This window comes from Cariama cristata, unplaced genomic scaffold (assembly GCF_000690535.1).
Source record: "Cariama cristata isolate BGI_N322 unplaced genomic scaffold, ASM69053v1 scaffold5981, whole genome shotgun sequence".
In the NCBI taxonomy this organism is placed as follows: domain Eukaryota; kingdom Metazoa; phylum Chordata; class Aves; order Cariamiformes; family Cariamidae; genus Cariama; species Cariama cristata.
Window position 1 is genome coordinate 46,323 of NW_009599713.1, and position 16,660 is coordinate 62,982.

Below are 16,660 nucleotides of genomic sequence, written 5' to 3' on the forward strand. Positions count from 1 at the left end.
CGCATGCGCAATGCACGAATGACGCCGCCTCTCCAGCCCCCCCCGCTCATGACCAGAGCGCATGCGCACATTCCCTCGCCCAAATCTCAGCTGCCCGCCTCCAGCTTCCTCCTGTGCATGCGTCCTCTGCGGCCAGCCCGCCTTTCCGCGCATGCGCCGGCGCCTCCGAACACGCCCTCACCACTCCCCTGCGCATGCGCGCTCAACCCCGCCCTCCTGCTTCTCCTCCCATCGGCTCACATTGTGGCAGTGCGGTGGAGCATGCGCTGTGTGCCTTCGGGTCCCCTCAAGTGTCATAGCTCACTATTTGGCAAAGAGCTACTCCTGTCGCAGTGCCATTTAAACAGCCGGCGGAGGTGGGGGGCAGGCCCATGCGGGTCTCTCACTTCCCAGCCGTGCGGCTGGGCCGCCGCCGGGACAGAGGAGAGCTGCCCCACATACGAGGAGAGCTGCCCCACATACACCTCGCAGAGACAGGCGGTGGGAGGACAACGAAACTACCTTCCCCCCCATCCCTGTGGAGATTTCCAGTCCTCGCCCAATTCCTTTTGCTTCTTTCCCCCGCACGGGCCCTCCCACCTCACCTGAGAAGCATACCGCTGCCTGCTGTCCCCTTGCTGTCTCCTCACACTGCCCTAAACTGACACATCCGGGCTCCTCTCAACAACACACGCCACTGGAGAGGGGCGGGGAGGCGCACTGCCCGTGCGCGGGAGGGGCGGGGCGCACGGGAGGCGGGGAAAAGGCGGGAAAGGCGTCGAGCGAGGTGGCGCGTGGCGTCGCCTGTTTCCTCACAGCCCTGTGAGGATTTGGCTGCGCGGGGTAACGGCGTGCCGCTCTCCTCCTTCACCCTTAGAGACCTCTTCTGGTCTGATGTGAGGGTTGAGGGCTCTGCTTGGGGCTGGCGTAGAGTTTTATTTTAAATCCCTTCACTCAAGAACAAAGCGTTAGGGATGAGTGTATGTTTTTCTTGCTGTGGTGGTGTGGCCTGGTGTCACCTTTCATCCCCATTCCTTTGAGGGTTGGGCTTCCTATTGTGTAGTGAAAATGGAAACAGTTCTTCCCCCTTCTCTCGCTTAAGTGTGTGGGCCACCAGTGCTTGTGAAGAACAGCTGTGTGCGCTGTGCACAATTAAAACTTCTTGCCAAGTTTGAGGATGACTGGTGAGTTTTTCTCACAGCACAGCATTTATTTTAACCTTTTGAGAAAAAGATTATAAAGGAAATGTGCTTTATGTCTGTCATTCAGGGGTCTAGACGAAAAGCTTAAGGGAGACCTTACAGATTTTTTAATACCTGCGCAAATAGAGCCAGGCACTTCATAGTGGTGCATGGCAGGAAGATGAGAAACAAAAGTAAAAATGAGGTATTTAGACTGGGTATAAGAAACATTTACATCATGACCATAGATGAGTATTTGGACAGGTTGCTCAGAGAGACTATGCAGTCTCTATTGGAGGTTTTCAAGACCTGATTAAATAACACCCTGAGCAACCTTGTCAGATCTCGAACGTGACCCTGCTTTGAGCAGGTTGGACCAGATGACTTCCTGAAGTCCCTTCCAACCCAAATTATCCTGTGATCCTAAGATCTCATCTATATATGGGTCTTCTCTTCTAATTTGTAATGGTTTGCAACCAGAGGAAGCAAAATTTTGGTTGTTAGTAGTCCTTAGTTACTTAAATATTTGTAGAGAAGCTTATCCAGAGCTAGCCTTTCTTTCCTGCCAGTTTCAGTCTCATGTTATAGTGAATTAATACAATTACACACAAAGCACCCCAATAACCAAATTAGCCAGGTTACATAATACATATCACAGGTACACTTATTTAAACAAAAGATGCAAAGTCTTTTTCTCTCATATCTCATTCTCTCAGATAAAAAATGCTGCTTCTTATAGCACAATTGCTCTTGTACACTAGGCTGTTATATTTGTCCGCTACTGACTCGGAGAATATTGCCTGTTTTGTTGCTAACATTTTCTGCAGTGACCTGGGTTTTCCTGGCAAGGATCTCATCCAAGACATGACCAATTCTTGGACCCTGCTTCATTCCTTCATTTCGCAAACTGCTGCCCATGGTGACAAAACAGCAGGTAATGCTGCGTTGTAATGAAGAAATGCCATTAAACTGCCTCTTGTGAAGTACAGAATTGGTATCAGCATTCCTATTCTGGCTACGCATTTCTCCTAGAAACTTATTTTCATACCCTTTCCGTTACCCTGGATTTTATATTCCCAATATAAACTGTAGATTTTTACTGATGTATTTATCCTGTTATAGTTGAAGTACAAAAGGAAATTACAGCGCCAGTTTTAGAGAAAACAAAGATTCCCTCCTCCCCTCCTGCATTAGAGCACTTAGCCTGCAGACTCTTGATACAAGGGATTTCTAGATAAAACAGTCAGAAATGTCTCCTTTAATTCAACTCTGGCCATGTGTCACTTAGTGGTAAGGAGGTCAACCACTTCTGCAGTTTATGACATTTTCCTGATCAAAATTCTCTTTTCCCCTAGAAGTGGAAAATTAAATTGGGTATCTGTGAAAATGAAGATTGAATTTCACCTCTCCTCCATATGTAAAAGTTATTTAGGGTCAATTCTGTCCTCCTCGGTGGCAGATAGAAGCGACACACTGTCACATCCTCTTCACAGACACTACCTTCTATCTTTAATACAAGTATAATAACTGGACAATTCCTCGGGGCTGGCACTGCTTGAACCTTGAAAATGTGCATGAGGATATGCTGATGTGTGTGTGTTTTGACACTAGTGTACATACGAGAGTACCAAATTCTCAAATGCATTCACTTTGGGCATAATTCTCAGTATCATCTGAATGATACAAGACAGGTTGTTTTTTCTGCATGAGAAGAACCAGTAAATGCTAGTGTACATATAGGTTTGCAGGTGTTACTTTTGCGTATACGTAAGTTTGATTTTTATGTGAAGCTGATTAAAATGATGTCCATGAAAGAGTTGTGTGCAAGAATTTTAAATAGCTCCTGCTTTTTAATATTCACTTCCTCTTTGGTTTTAATTATTTTTTTCCTACGTTTTCCCTTTCAATTTACTAAAAATCTAGAAATGTAATTAGAGAGAGGCTGAACTCAGAGAAAGCTGCCAGCATTTCTACATCATGATTAAATATATCAGCCATCCCTTTAGTGAGAGACTGAAAAACAGGATTCTCATAATTATCTCCCTGTTATCCAGGAAAGAATCTGCAACACGTACGGATACAGAGTTATTGAAAATGCAGCACTAATTAAAATCTCATATAGGCTCCTGATGATCAGGAGAGTATGAAAACATAGTTACTTAATTATTTCCTGTGTTTGCTATCTTTATTACAAAAACAAACCAACCCATTCTAAACAAAACTCATCTCCAATCACTGGGGAAACTTAATGAGGCTTTTATATATGCAACAATCACACAAACATTGCAAGTTGCTTGATTCACTTCTCCTTATACCAGCGAGACACCTATGTAACTCATTTTCCATATGTAATGCAAAAGGAATGCTGCGGCATATTCACAAAGAGTCGTGGAATTGTTGCTTGGTTTGAGGATATGGTTACTGTTTCTTTGTTTTAAATTTAAGACATAAAAAGAATCTTGATATTCTAGGCTTTTATGATTTCACTGTGAAACAGTAATATTTGTGTCATAGCCAATTAAAAATCTAGTACCTAATAGGTTATCCTTCCAGTCTGACTTCTGCTAGAGTATCTCCATCCTCTTGAAAATGCCATGCTCTCACCTAGCCCAGTACAAAGCCTACATTATCATTTATCCTGTCAAAGAAGCCTAAGCTTTGGCACTAGCAGAGCACACTAGAGGACAGTAAGTGCTGATATGGTTTGTGATGAAAGGAAAAGCTTCTGAGATACTGGCTTCTTTGAACCATGTAAGTCTGAGCATCCTCCAGGGAAAGGAAACTGGTGAGCTTTTTCTTCTGCAACACTTTTCCTCAAAATTTAATTTGCAACAGAATAGCAAGTAATGAGCTAGATACCGAGTCCAGTATCCCCACACTTCCTTCACTATAAATTAACTAATCTTCAGTGTTGCACAGAATAGGAAGGTAAGTTAAATATTACCCATTTTTAAAAACTTTTAAAAGTGTAGACAAGTTAATCAGCTTATTCATATATATATATATATATATAAGATGACAAAATTGGGAAACTGGTTGCTTCCAGTTTCAAAGTAGAAATCCAAAACAGTATAGGAATTAGGTGTGTTTTAGGCATCCAGATTCAAAACTATGACTGAAAAAAATTCTTTTTCAACAGATTACAGGTACCCAAATTTTTCAAGTACTGCCCTTTCTGATCTGAAAGTTCACTTAAGTGTTGCATGTTTCTGGTTATGCATGTGCTCAAAACTGTTGTTGCCTGAGCGCTTAAGCAATTACCTCCTATCTTCGTTGCATTTGGATCCAGTAGCACCTATGTCCCTTGGAGCATGAAACGATAAATTTGCTCTAGCATGGCTACCATATACATACAGCGTTAAATTCAGTACAAAACAATAGCGATCAGCACTTCTGTGAGAAAGTGCTGGCTGGTAGTGGTGGGACACCTTTTTCCTCCTTTTTCACATAGAAACCATTCCAAGGTCTGAACTTACTGCTAGGCATATTTCTTGTCCAAATTTACTTTCCTGACTTCAAAATACTCTGAGATAACTTAACTTAGTCATTGTTGCTGTGATTAAAAACTACTTTTATTTGTGAGAAAAAAACCATTGTTTAAAAAATCTTGACCTTTTTTGGAAAAATTCTGACTTCGAGATTTTAATTGCAGGTAATCTGTTCATAGTGCTATTTTTACACGTATTGGAAAAGTATCAAAGATAATTTTTTAGAAGAGGAAATTATACTTTAAAATGCACTATTGTGAGAAAGTGACTCCCTAATGTCTTTGAGTTGGTGCTTTGTTTCTCGTTAGAAGCATCTTCTGTCTTCCCTGATGAGCCTGCTCTTGTTTTCAGTGCTGGTTTGCTTTAAGATGCTTTTGATCCTGTATTCATTAAAACCTGATCCTGCTGCTTCCCACCAGCCCTAATGGTCTGTGAAATTATTTTCCTTTCTCCAAGATGCTGTTAACTCTGCCAGCACCTGCAGAGTAGAGGAGCTCAGAACATTGTCAAAGTCCTCCGATTTAGTCAAACCAGCTCTTCTCCACAAAGAATTAACTTCAATGTTATCACAGCAATCTTCCTTAGTGGAGAAGTGGGAACAGACTGCAACAGTCTAAAGGTTTTTATCACTGCCATTTTCCCCTTCTACAGGTACAGAGAGATAATTGGAGAAAAGACGTGAAAATCAAGGATAAGATTCACTCTGTATAGCAGAGCATGAAAGTATGAATAAGCACAAAGGGCTCAAACAGCTGGGGAAAAAAAAAAGAAAAAAAAAAAGAGAGGAAGTAAATCCAGTAAGAAAAAAGTTGGGAGCAATGAAGAGAAGTGATGTAGTAAAGGGAGAACGTAAAAGTGCATCCACAGTCAGGACCTTGCAGGGAATAACAATTGTTAAGGGAAAGGCAGGATTTTTAAGGTATCCACAAAGAATTTTTCAATTAGTCAGTATCGGGATTTATAACTAGATGACAGCTTAGTCTTGTTCTATTTTTAATGCTGGTGGAAGAGAGCTCTCTGAATTTTGACACAATGATAAAGATCAATATTAGCTGTCAATATGCAGTTTATTGCACAAATTCTAGCAAGTATTGTGACTTAAATATTGCTACTCTAGACCACTCTTACACAACTGAAGAGCTTAATGTGGAGTTAATCAGGTCTTCGTTTTTGCCTTCTCATTAGCAATGTCCTGCAATGACTATTACAGCATTAAGTTACTGCAACCAAAATGGCAGTAATGAGTATTGAGATGTTTAATTTCATTTGAAGATGCACTCGGTTGTTGCACAGAAAATTGTTTTCTAGAACAGTGATTTCAAAACCAAGCATTCAGAAGCCATGAAGACAAGCCAAAAGTAAGGCTGTCCATGCAATATTTTGGTCCTGTTGTAGATATCTGCATGCTCTAGTCTTTATTTGTATGATCATGTTATCTTTAACCTGATTTCCTAAGGAGACCTTATGTTGTGTGATGTTCCTATCTTCCTAATCCATTCCTCAATAACTTCTAATTCAGCAGTGTTTTCTAACCAAGTTTAAAAAAAGTAGGGGCCTCAAAGATCATTGCATGCTACCACATTCCATCAAAGCAGGGGTTGCTAATTCCAGCATTTACAGAACTACTTTTTTTTTATGGGACTGTTCTATCCCTTTCTGTGACTGGATAAGTTTATGGATAATGAAATGGAATGTTGTGTCCTGTATGGGTTTCCAAGATTTATGTAACTCACACTTCCTAAAATATTTACTGACTGCAAAAATAATTAAATTTCTTCCTGGGCATTTCCTCAATTATCAGGTAACAGTGTCTTCCTGCTTAGAAATATTAATGAAGCTATATTTTAAGTGATAATATGCTTCATGCAATTTAGACAGAAGGGGAAAAGATGACATCTTACAATTTAGCAAACCAGAGAAAATAAAGCTTATGTCAAAACTATGCACTAATTTAAAGTGCCTTGTTATTTAGAGAACTTGGCACTTCAGTTGTGCTTAGTGCATTCAGATCCCAGTTTTACATCTCTCCAGGTGAACGCTCCCTTTTTGCAGATCTAGTCTAGCTGTTCATAGGAAAATAAAAAACTTAGTAATCACTGAAACACTTTAGGTTATGGGATTGCCACACAGGTCCTAAAGCAGGGGCAGAATCTGCTAATCCAAATTGGGGGAGCTTCTTAATCCCAAGACAAGCATTTTGTTTTTCCTGCCACATTCACTGTAAAACTAATTAACAAATTATAGCCTGTCACATTCACTGACTGAGATCTCTCAAGACCTTGGGAGAAAGCGACAGGACAGTTCTGAGAATAAACTAAATCAGAGCAGGCTGGAAATGCGTCTTTGAAGGAGGCTCAGCTCCTCAAAGCTGATAAGGAATAAGAGAGGCAGCCTTTGCCTGGAAAGCAGTTGGCATTATTCTGAGAAGTGACTTTTAGAACTTTAGCTAATGAATGTCGAGCAATCTTGCTTCCAGAGGATACAAACGCAACTCTCTGCTTTTTCCACTATTACAGAAACTGGAGACAATGATCCCTGCTGTTTGAGTGTACTTGAGAGGGCTGGGATTTTTTATTGCCTTGTAATGTTTAATTTTAGGTGGGAAATAGTCCTTTGGAGGACAGTTTGCTGTCAGTGGGAAGAGGCCATTACAGATGGGCCTAGTATGCCCTCTATTCATGTTCCAGGGCCACTGCAAGATTCCTTAGTGGTGTCTTTAGACACTGGCTGTTATAAAGGGGAAATTAAAACAGCATTTGATTAAAAAGTGTGGGGTGCTAATCTCACCTGCAGAAAAGCAAATCACTGTGTGCAAGGACCATCATGGAAATCTTTCCTTACTGTCCCCAAAATTAGGTATACCTATTACAATAGTTTACTTCATTCCCATTTTCAAGTTTCAGTCAAGCAAAAGTCTTAGTCCTCATTCCAAGTGAAGGAAGGTTTCCATGACTGACTTGGCTGGATTTTAACTTTTATGGATTCTTCAGCATTTGGTCTGTGCTAACAGAACTGCTCCTGGGAATGCCCAGTGCTGCATGTTGGTGCTGCTCCTGGAGTACCTGAAGACCCAGTAAATGACCTGAACCAACTTTCAGGAAAAAAACACACCACCATCCCTGGCTCCGGCAGTCTTTCGGTTTGCATTCTCCTAGAAAAACACCTCTACTGAATGAGTTGGTATTTCAACAAGTACTGTGTATGAAAACCGTGCTGTCTTCTGAACAATTTTTTTTTTGTTTAAAACAGGTTAATTGCTCATAAAAATTTTGGAAATAGGCTATGAGCTTACCAAAGTAACTGAACTGTGATGATGAAGGTGGTATTAAAAGCGTTCAGGATCCTACAGGTGCATAAATATACAAAAAGAATGCAAATGACATTGCAAGCACTGCAGAAAAGCATTGCAAGAGAAAGGGAAAGCCGTATGACCATTTTTGCTAATTTAATTCTGAAGCCTTAAGTGCAGGTTTTATCTTAATTTTTTCCTTAAAATATTTAAAACCTTAAGTAACTTATTCCAGTGGGACATCCAGCTGTCTCACCTTCAGTCTGAGACAATTATTGTTTTTCTTGGTCTGCAGATGCATCCCTGGCTCACTGTTGCTGAAATTCTATTAGTTATGAACTATAAATCAAAGTATGAAACTGTTTATTATAAGAGAATATATTTCAAATGCATATCCCATCCCTAGCGGCCTTGCAAACTTCTTCCTACTAATAGTCAGCATAAACTTCCTACATGCTAAAGCGGGGCTGTAAAGCTAGCACGTGTTTTCCTCAATGGGTGCTGTTTTGATTCTCATGTGCTTTTCAGTCCGTGAAATCTGACAGGAATTCCCATTTCCTTTGCAAGAGCGTGTGGAATCCCGCAGGATAAGCTCACATAATCACCGACTCTTAACTGAGTGGCACAGCGTAAATCCTAGTTGTTCTTGAAGAACAACTGTTAGGGTTGGTATTTTTAAGTGGTACCTTCAAGACTGGTAACTAATTGATTTCAAAGCAGTAACAAGAACTTCCTTATCCCTTAAACTGTGGTCATTTGAGCTTGAATCTTTACTATCTTGTGACCACAAAATCATCAGTGTTACACACTTATATCCACCTCTACAAAATATAGACGCATACAGTATCATCTACCTTATTTTATGTGCTCTCTAAACATTCAGGGTTTTTTTAAACATCTGCTGATGGAGTTGCAGAAGGAGCTCATAAAAACAAGGAAGATGAAAGGAAAAGGAACGCAGCTGCCAAGTTTTCCCCCCTGCGGATGCCATGTCTCAGTTAGCTATGAAATAAAACTTCACCTTTCTTAGCTGATACATCAACGAGTTCCTCCTGGAGGGACAACAGGCACAAACACTGCAGCAATGTAATCTGCTGTTTATTCTCAGTATGTGCGTGACTCTTCTCATCTCCCTGGAACCACCAAGAACTGACAAGGTTCCTAGGAGAATTCTGGCAGAAATGTTTTCAAAAATGTCGACCGTGATGGCAGTGGCTGCTGCTGGGCAGGAGCCCAGCTGTTTGTGCCGTGTGAGGACAAGAGGACACGCAGGTGTGCACATGCTTATTTATACTCGTGCTATTTGCAACGAAGGCCGTTCTGCAGAAGAGATGGTGATTGTCTTAAAGCCTCTAATGACTTAGCTTCCATCTAGTCTCTGCTGACGGTCAAAAAGAGTTAAGCAAAATAAAAATGGAGGAAGACCTTGATTTCCACATTACGTTTTTTACTGTAAGCACAAAGACTCTAGAAGTACAGTTATATCACTAATTAAAGAGGAACTGCTTTTTTTGTGGTTTTTCTCCTTGTATTTCTTGAAAATGACTGAAATCAGAGTTCCCCCTGCTGGTAACTGGCCGAGTCATAAACGGACTCAGGGTTGGGACTCTGGAGCCAACAAAAAGTAGAAGAGAGGAAGATCGAATCTCTTCATAACTTCTTAGGCTGACCTTCATGTTTTACATTTGCAGGGCTTTATCTAAGGCACTTAATAAACTGATCTCCTACTCAGCTGATTTCCCTTCCTCTTCTACTCAGAGAAAGACCAGTCACATCTGCTGCTAAAGAAGGAGCAAACCACAAGCATTCCCTTTAGTAACTCCTTGGCAAGACAGCCCAAACTCAAAACATTACAGAGTGGGTGTTCAAAGCACCTACCATCTTGGCTGCAAAGGGTGAGGTTTTACACTTTACAAAAACTTTTCGTTTTGGAAAATATGTCATTACACAAAACCACTGCTTACAGCTGGGGAAAGACAGACAGATCAAGCACAGGACTAAAAAGAACAAGGCAGTCTTTTTTATTTAACTAGGTTTGCACCCTTCTAATAAACTGGAGAATGTCTAAAAAAAAAAACAGAGAGACAAACCGAGTCACAGCAGAACTGGCGAAGCCCGGACTGTTGGTAGAGAACCTGGGCACTGTGCTTTAATTCCCTGAACCTCTAAACTGCTTATAGGTGCACATGCTACCACAGAACGCTTCCTTCTTTGAATAAGCAAAATAAAACTTGCCAGCAGTAGTTAAAGATTCCTTTGCACAGCCATAGCCTAGATGTTATGCAGTATCTAGATAAACTAGAGTAACTTCTGTCAACGCTTTGTACATTACTAATTTCTTTCTTGAAGACAGAAAGCCTTTCTTGACACCTCACCTGAAATCCAAGCATTGCCTCTGCAGACACTTGCGCAGTTTGTAAAAAACAGAACAAAGCCAAAAAACTATTAAACATAATTAACCCTCTGCAAAAGGTGCCTCAAAGAGGAGCTACCATTTCTAACAGGAGAAAGTAACGCGGAGGATGGAAACTTTATTGGATCCTAACCCAGTTCCTTTGGAGTTTACCTGTCTGTCTTTAAAGAGAGAGCTGAACTCAAGCAGGAACGTACACCAAAAGCCACCAGGCAGGCTTCTCGAAACATGGTAATCAGTCTGCCACTGGGGACAGGCATTACAGCAATCTGCTGGCAGCTCAGAGCTGGGGACCTGTTTTGTGGCAGCGTTGTTAAAACTGTCCAAGAAGAAAAGCCAGTGCTGATTTGAAAATAGCTTCTTGAATTGCTTTTGTAGCCTCCTCTGGGATCTCGCAGTACGTGAGGTCTGGAGAGAAGACAGCAAGCTGTCCAAGGAAATCCAAAGGATTCAGACTCAAGGTAGGTACAAGAGCTGCCTTTGTTTTAAGAAATTCTTATTGACTAAGAGTCAGAGGTGCAGCAAGGACCAAGCTGGAGCAATACCAGGAATAGGCTTTAGAGCTAAAGTGGGTCAAGGGAGCCTGCAGCAATCAGGAGAGAGAAAAATCTCCTTTATTTTCTTTCTTCTTGGCAGACTGATCTTTAAATCTGTGCTCTGAATACAGACAAGTTGAAGATATTGGTAAAGACAGATCTTGACTTAGAAAATAGACCCTAGGAAGCTCCCAGCTTTCTTCTTTCTGCTGGTCATCTAGGCTGCTGCAGTGCGGTGAAGGGGACAGACCTATGGCTTTGAGCTACAGCTCCCCTGAACTATGTTGATTTCTTTTCAACGGTTAAGAAAAGAATTAACAAAGTCTTTGGGTTTTGGTCAGTTATTTTTTGTTTTGGGGTTTCTTTCTTTATTTAATTTTTTTTAGACAGTCTTTCCTAGAGCTACACCTAGACGTGAGGCAAAAAGGGGGACAAGAGTTCAGGAGTCTCTGTACACCAAAGAGACAATTTGGCTTGAAATGCTGTAAATAAAACAATCACCAATAACAGACTGACAGCAGAGTGCAGAAAGGCTGCTGCTATCTCACTCCCTCAATTTCTGATCGTATACTTTCTCAAGAGCTTTAGTCGGTATAGAATTATTGCTAATAAGCAATTCTGCTTCTGTGGAATCAAAAGAAGAGTGATTTCCCTTTGATTTGTAGTACACGCTCTAGAACAGAGTTTGTAACAGCAATGACTCAAATACTCTTAACAGGTGACATGTTTGAACAGAAATTCCAAGATTATCACAAGAAAGTGGATGGTTGAGGGACTAAGTGATTTATAATGCATTTTTCAGGTGTTTGTGTTTGCACAGTGATGGGGGAGCTGGGTCTATTCCTGCACTAGATTACTAATTTAATAGACGGGAAAACAAGTCTGCAAAACTAACAGAACTGACAGCTCGCCTAGAATCTTTTTGCTGCTTTTGGTTGCTGAGTTTGAGAATTGGTTAAATTTAAGATAGCACTAAGAGATAGAGGAGCGCAAGTGCTATAAACAGAGAGAAAAGATAGTTTTATGATTAAATCACACAGAAGATAATTAATTCTTATCTCTGCCACAGTGTTCGTGAACAAGTCATGCAATTTCTCTGCTCCCTTTTACCAAATGGAAATAGTATTAATTACCTTAGAGATACTGGGAAGCATAACTGTCTTCAGGGAAGCCAGAATCTCCGTACAGTAGCAGATGCCAGCACACGGTGTATTCATGGCTGCATTCATGGAGGTAAGTCACAGAAGCTTTTACTTCAGGAGTCTCTACTACTGAGAACATGTTTGTTTGCTACTTATCACTTGACCTTTAAGACAATGTAAGTTAGCAAAGAGGTGAAGGTGACAGAGAAAAACCCTTTAATAGCCTCGGATTTAATTTTGCAAGAAGCGTATTGTTTGAGTAGAACTACAGGATAGTAAGACAGATTAAATGAAAACCACATTTGAGGCCAAAAAAGTTTGTAAGAAACACTGGAGGGGTGGGGGAAGCAGGGGATGGAGAGAGACTTACAACAGCCGCTCAGGAAAGAGATCAAGATCCCATCTGGAGGGGCAAAAGGCCAAAGCCACAGAACAGATGGAGACCAAGTGACAGCTGGTAGAAACACGCTTTCATGTGTAAAGTTTGGTCTTTGGAGAATTTTGCTCTCCAACTCTGAAGGCATCATTATGATAACAACTCCTCCCCACACAACACTGGGGAGCTAGCCTGTGCTCAGGAGCGGGTGTGCGAAAGCTCACCGTGATGGTGGTTAATTAACAAGGGCCCTTTCAACATTTAGAAGCCGTTGTCGCACAATGTTGGCTTGATTTTAGCAGCAGAGGGTCCTGTTCCTTCATCAGCAGGGAGGATGAAAAGAATTAATTTGGGCCCCACTGGTTAAAACAGGTTTCCTGTAAACTTTTACATATGCGAAGAGTTGCTTCTGTTTTAGAAGGGCTCGGATGAAAGATATAATGCATCTCGGTGTTTACACATATTATCTTAACGGAAGAACGTCCAATGGGCTGCTCCACCAACTCAGTTACGGAAAAATCATACAATCAATCAGAAGAGGGGGTTGTCTTCACCACAGGCATTTAATCCAGGGAGCCTTCCAGGCCGCACCAAAGAACTAACATAATTCTAAGACTGGCCCTCTCCTTGGAGAGAGGTGTGCTGTTTCTCCCCAAGATCAGCTAACGATATGAAATTAAAGTTCTGGAAAAGTGGCCATTGTCACTTTTTCTTTAATAAAGATATGAAGGTTTTTTTTCCTGTTAAGGCAAGAATTTCATCCTGCTGCTAGGATCTAGTAATGCAGCTTTGATTACAGAAAAAAAAAAAAAGAGCTTAATTACAGTTAAAACAAAAGTTTGAAGTGTTACACTTGTAAGACAATTTTGAATTAAAAAAACTAAAACAAAAATAATCCAAACACGCCCCTTCTGATTACCTATCCTGAGTCCAGTTTCATAACAGATTTTGAGGTACAAGACAATAAATAAAAGTTCATTCCAACTGCAGACATCAACCATTTCCTCAATGCGATGTCTTCTTTACTCCCTTTCCAAATTTGGCATCGAGTCCAAGGCCTGCAAAGAGATAAAATAAGCCATGGGCATAGAAAATTGCTTCACATTCTTCAAACAAACACAACACAAGGAACTTTGTGAAAAATCAGCTTAACAGCCCTAATTTACTAATGGCCACTCAGAGGCACTGACTTACCTGGTGTGGGGGACAAAAAAAAAAAAAAAAAAGACCAAATAGATCTGCAAGAAGTCACGTTCCTCTTGAGAGGCTGCTAACGCTCTCTTCCATCGAGAGTGTTCTCATACAATTAGATTTTTTTTGACCAGCACCTTTTGTTAGCTCTGCCCTCGCCATGCATCATCTCTACTTAACAGGGGAACGATCCGAGAGGTTTGTTTCCCAGACTTACCCAAGAACACCAGGACCGTCCCCACCCACTGCATTGTACTGATGGGATTAGCAAATAGAATGACGGACGCTAAAATGGTGAAGAATTTGCGGGTTGTGGTGATAATGGAACAAGTCAGAGGTCCGAAGTATACCACAGTCATGAAAATAAAACTCTGTAAAAAAAGAAATAGATGCCTTTTGTCACTCTGACTAGAAAAAGTACAACCCGGATCCTGTTTTCAGATGAAAAGCCCTCGAGCCAGAAATGAAAGAATCTTATTTCAAATACTGACTATTTGCATACAAACTTAAACTAGTTTTACTCTGAGGGCAGCCTATGCAGAAAGCAAGCACCAACGAAAGCAACAGAAAGCGGGATAGCCTTACTGTGCCATCTCCCAACCGGACAAACACACCCCTGTGAAGCCTGCAGAACAAGGGAGCTGTATTTACCTGACCCAGCGCACTCGTCAGGCCAAACAGGAGGATGTTGTAAATGATGCTGGGGTAGCGTTCCGTAAAACTCAAGAACTCCCAGAGCTCTCCAGTGAAGAGGATCCCTGGAAGAAAGATCAAGGCAAAAAGCATGAATTACGAGCCCAGAGGCAGCCCGAGCAGCCACTGCCCACGTAGTGTAATTTCAGTTTATGCTCATGACCCACCAGGAGCAACTAAAAGCAAAGACTAAATTCCACATGGAAAACAAAGAGAACGGGAGAAAAAACTATCACCTTCCTAGTTAATTAATGAAAGAGGCAATCATTAACTGCAGATCCAATTCTGACAAAACACTCCCTAGCAATTAATTAGAAGCACTACTCCCTAATTGGAGCAGAAAGCTACACTGATGCGGTTCACTTCTCTGCCGGCGCAGGAGAGCCATCGGGTAGAAACGCCGGCGGCTGGAGCTGGCCCGCAGGGAGGACTGCTCGGAAGGGAACCAGCACTGGGCAGCCACACTCGACGTGGAGTGCTGTCCTCTCGTGGGCATGAGGACAGCTACACGGAACAACCCCGACTTCTTTATCTACAACCAACCAACCCCAAACCAAAACATAAAGTTATTGGCAAAAAGCGTTCCAGGCCTATTTTTGGAGCTTGACGCAAGGTCTCTTCCCATGGGGTGTCCCAGGGTGGTCTCTGGGTGCGGCAGCTGTGGTTTTGGCAGGGTGTTCCTTACCAGCCCCCAGGAACAAGGTGGACCATAGATTAACATTCAGCATCATGTGATTGGAACCCGTTTGGTAATGAGCTCTCATGTGGTCCTGAGATACACCAGTCAGCCCATCCAAGGTCAGGGACAGCAGCTAAGAAAAGAAGAGACAGAGATAAGAGACAGCAAAGAAAACCTTCGTTCTTTATTTCTTCTCTATGGGGAAGATCTTGAGCATTCTCCCCCTTTTTTTACATCCGAGTCACCTACTAAACAGCAATTACGTGCCCTCAAAACACACGCTAAGAGGGATGTGCGTGTACTCATGCGCTGATCTCATATTGCAGCTTAAGAGCGCACCCAGGTGTCCTCCACACCAGCTTTAGGGTACGCTTGAGGTACAAAGGACACGGCCTTATCTGCGTTGCAACTGCTTGTTCCTCCTCGCCCCCCCCGAGTTATCTGTGCGTTGGCAGTACTCACCAGAAGGAGTTCTCCATAGCCAAAGACGTGGTCATCGCTCCCAGCCCCCTTTTTAGGTTTGTAGAGAAACAGGGCCACGCCTGCGACTATCAAGAGGACGCAGAGATACTTGGCCGGTGGATACTTCTTCCGCAGCAAAGTCACTCCTAAAAGCATGACTGTAAAGAAGCAACATGACAAACCGCTCCCAAAACCCTCTCACGAGATTTTTAACTTGACCCAACAGAACAACACGCAGATAAAACACCGCTTGCGTTTCCTGTGGTGGAGCGGACAGGAGGGGAGAGGCACTGTTTTGAAAGCTGAGATCCTGGTGAAGGAAGAGCACAAGAAATCCACACAAACATACAAGAAATGTGAAATCTGCTTACCTGGAATGGGCTTACAAGATTTGCCTAGGACCTACAAAAAAAAAAAAACTGTATTAACTATTTGCATACCATCCCCTGCCTGCAACGAGAGAGATTGTGGCAATACAAGGGTGACCACACGGGATGAGACCGCCCTGACGCACCCCTCCAATAAAACGTACCAGATGCTTCAAGAAAAGATGACAAAAAAACCTCACCACAGGGCAACAGCTAAATTAACAGCGAAGGCTTCTCAAGCCCTCCAACATTAGCACCAACTCCCACGTAGAAACTTCCCATCACTTTTAGGGATTGCTATTCCCTTTCTGGAACAGTCTGAGCTCTCTTAACCCCTCTCTACAAACCCAGCGCTGACTGAAACACAGCAATACGGCCCCACAAAAGTGGTTACAGAACAATAAGCATCAAAATCACAGTTTCCCTCCATGTCACTTCACCAGCTGGTTCTTCCACAGCATTAGCTTCGTCAGCACAGGGCCTGGTTTTGGGGTACCCCGCACGTTAGGGGGGTAACAGAGTGCTAAGGTGTCCATTAACGCCGTCTCCCCCTTGCCCCCCGCAGAGTCTGCCCCGCTCCACCTGCGTCGGGTAGCTGACGAACTGCAGAGCTGAGTTGCTGGAAACCATCGCGCCCAGATAGGAGAGCGAGCAAGCGGCGTACAGCCAGCTCCGAGTGCGATCCGCTTTGACGGCGTCGAAAAAATGGATCACTGGAAGGACGACAAAGAAAAGGAAAGTCAGGAGAGCTGCGAACAGCCACCGCTATCTCGAAGCGCCTTCACAACATCACCGGAGACACCAGGGACAATCAAGACCGATGCTCCTGCTGTAAGAGCGGCGGTAACCGACCCCTCCGACGG

General features: G+C 42.5%; 1 protein-coding gene across 1 annotated transcript; it reads right to left on the reverse strand.

The window, feature by feature from the left end:
* Positions 1-13,144: 13,144 nt before the first annotated feature.
* Positions 13,145-16,510, reverse strand: SLC35B1 (solute carrier family 35, member B1; the record flags this gene model as incomplete). Its single annotated transcript, XM_009709779.1, has 7 exons — positions 13,145-13,462; positions 13,813-13,966; positions 14,247-14,353; positions 14,974-15,100; positions 15,430-15,587; positions 15,801-15,831; positions 16,380-16,510. Coding segments are annotated over 7 exons (761 nt in total), but the record flags the coding sequence as incomplete, so codon positions are not given.
* Positions 16,511-16,660: the final 150 nt, after the last annotated feature.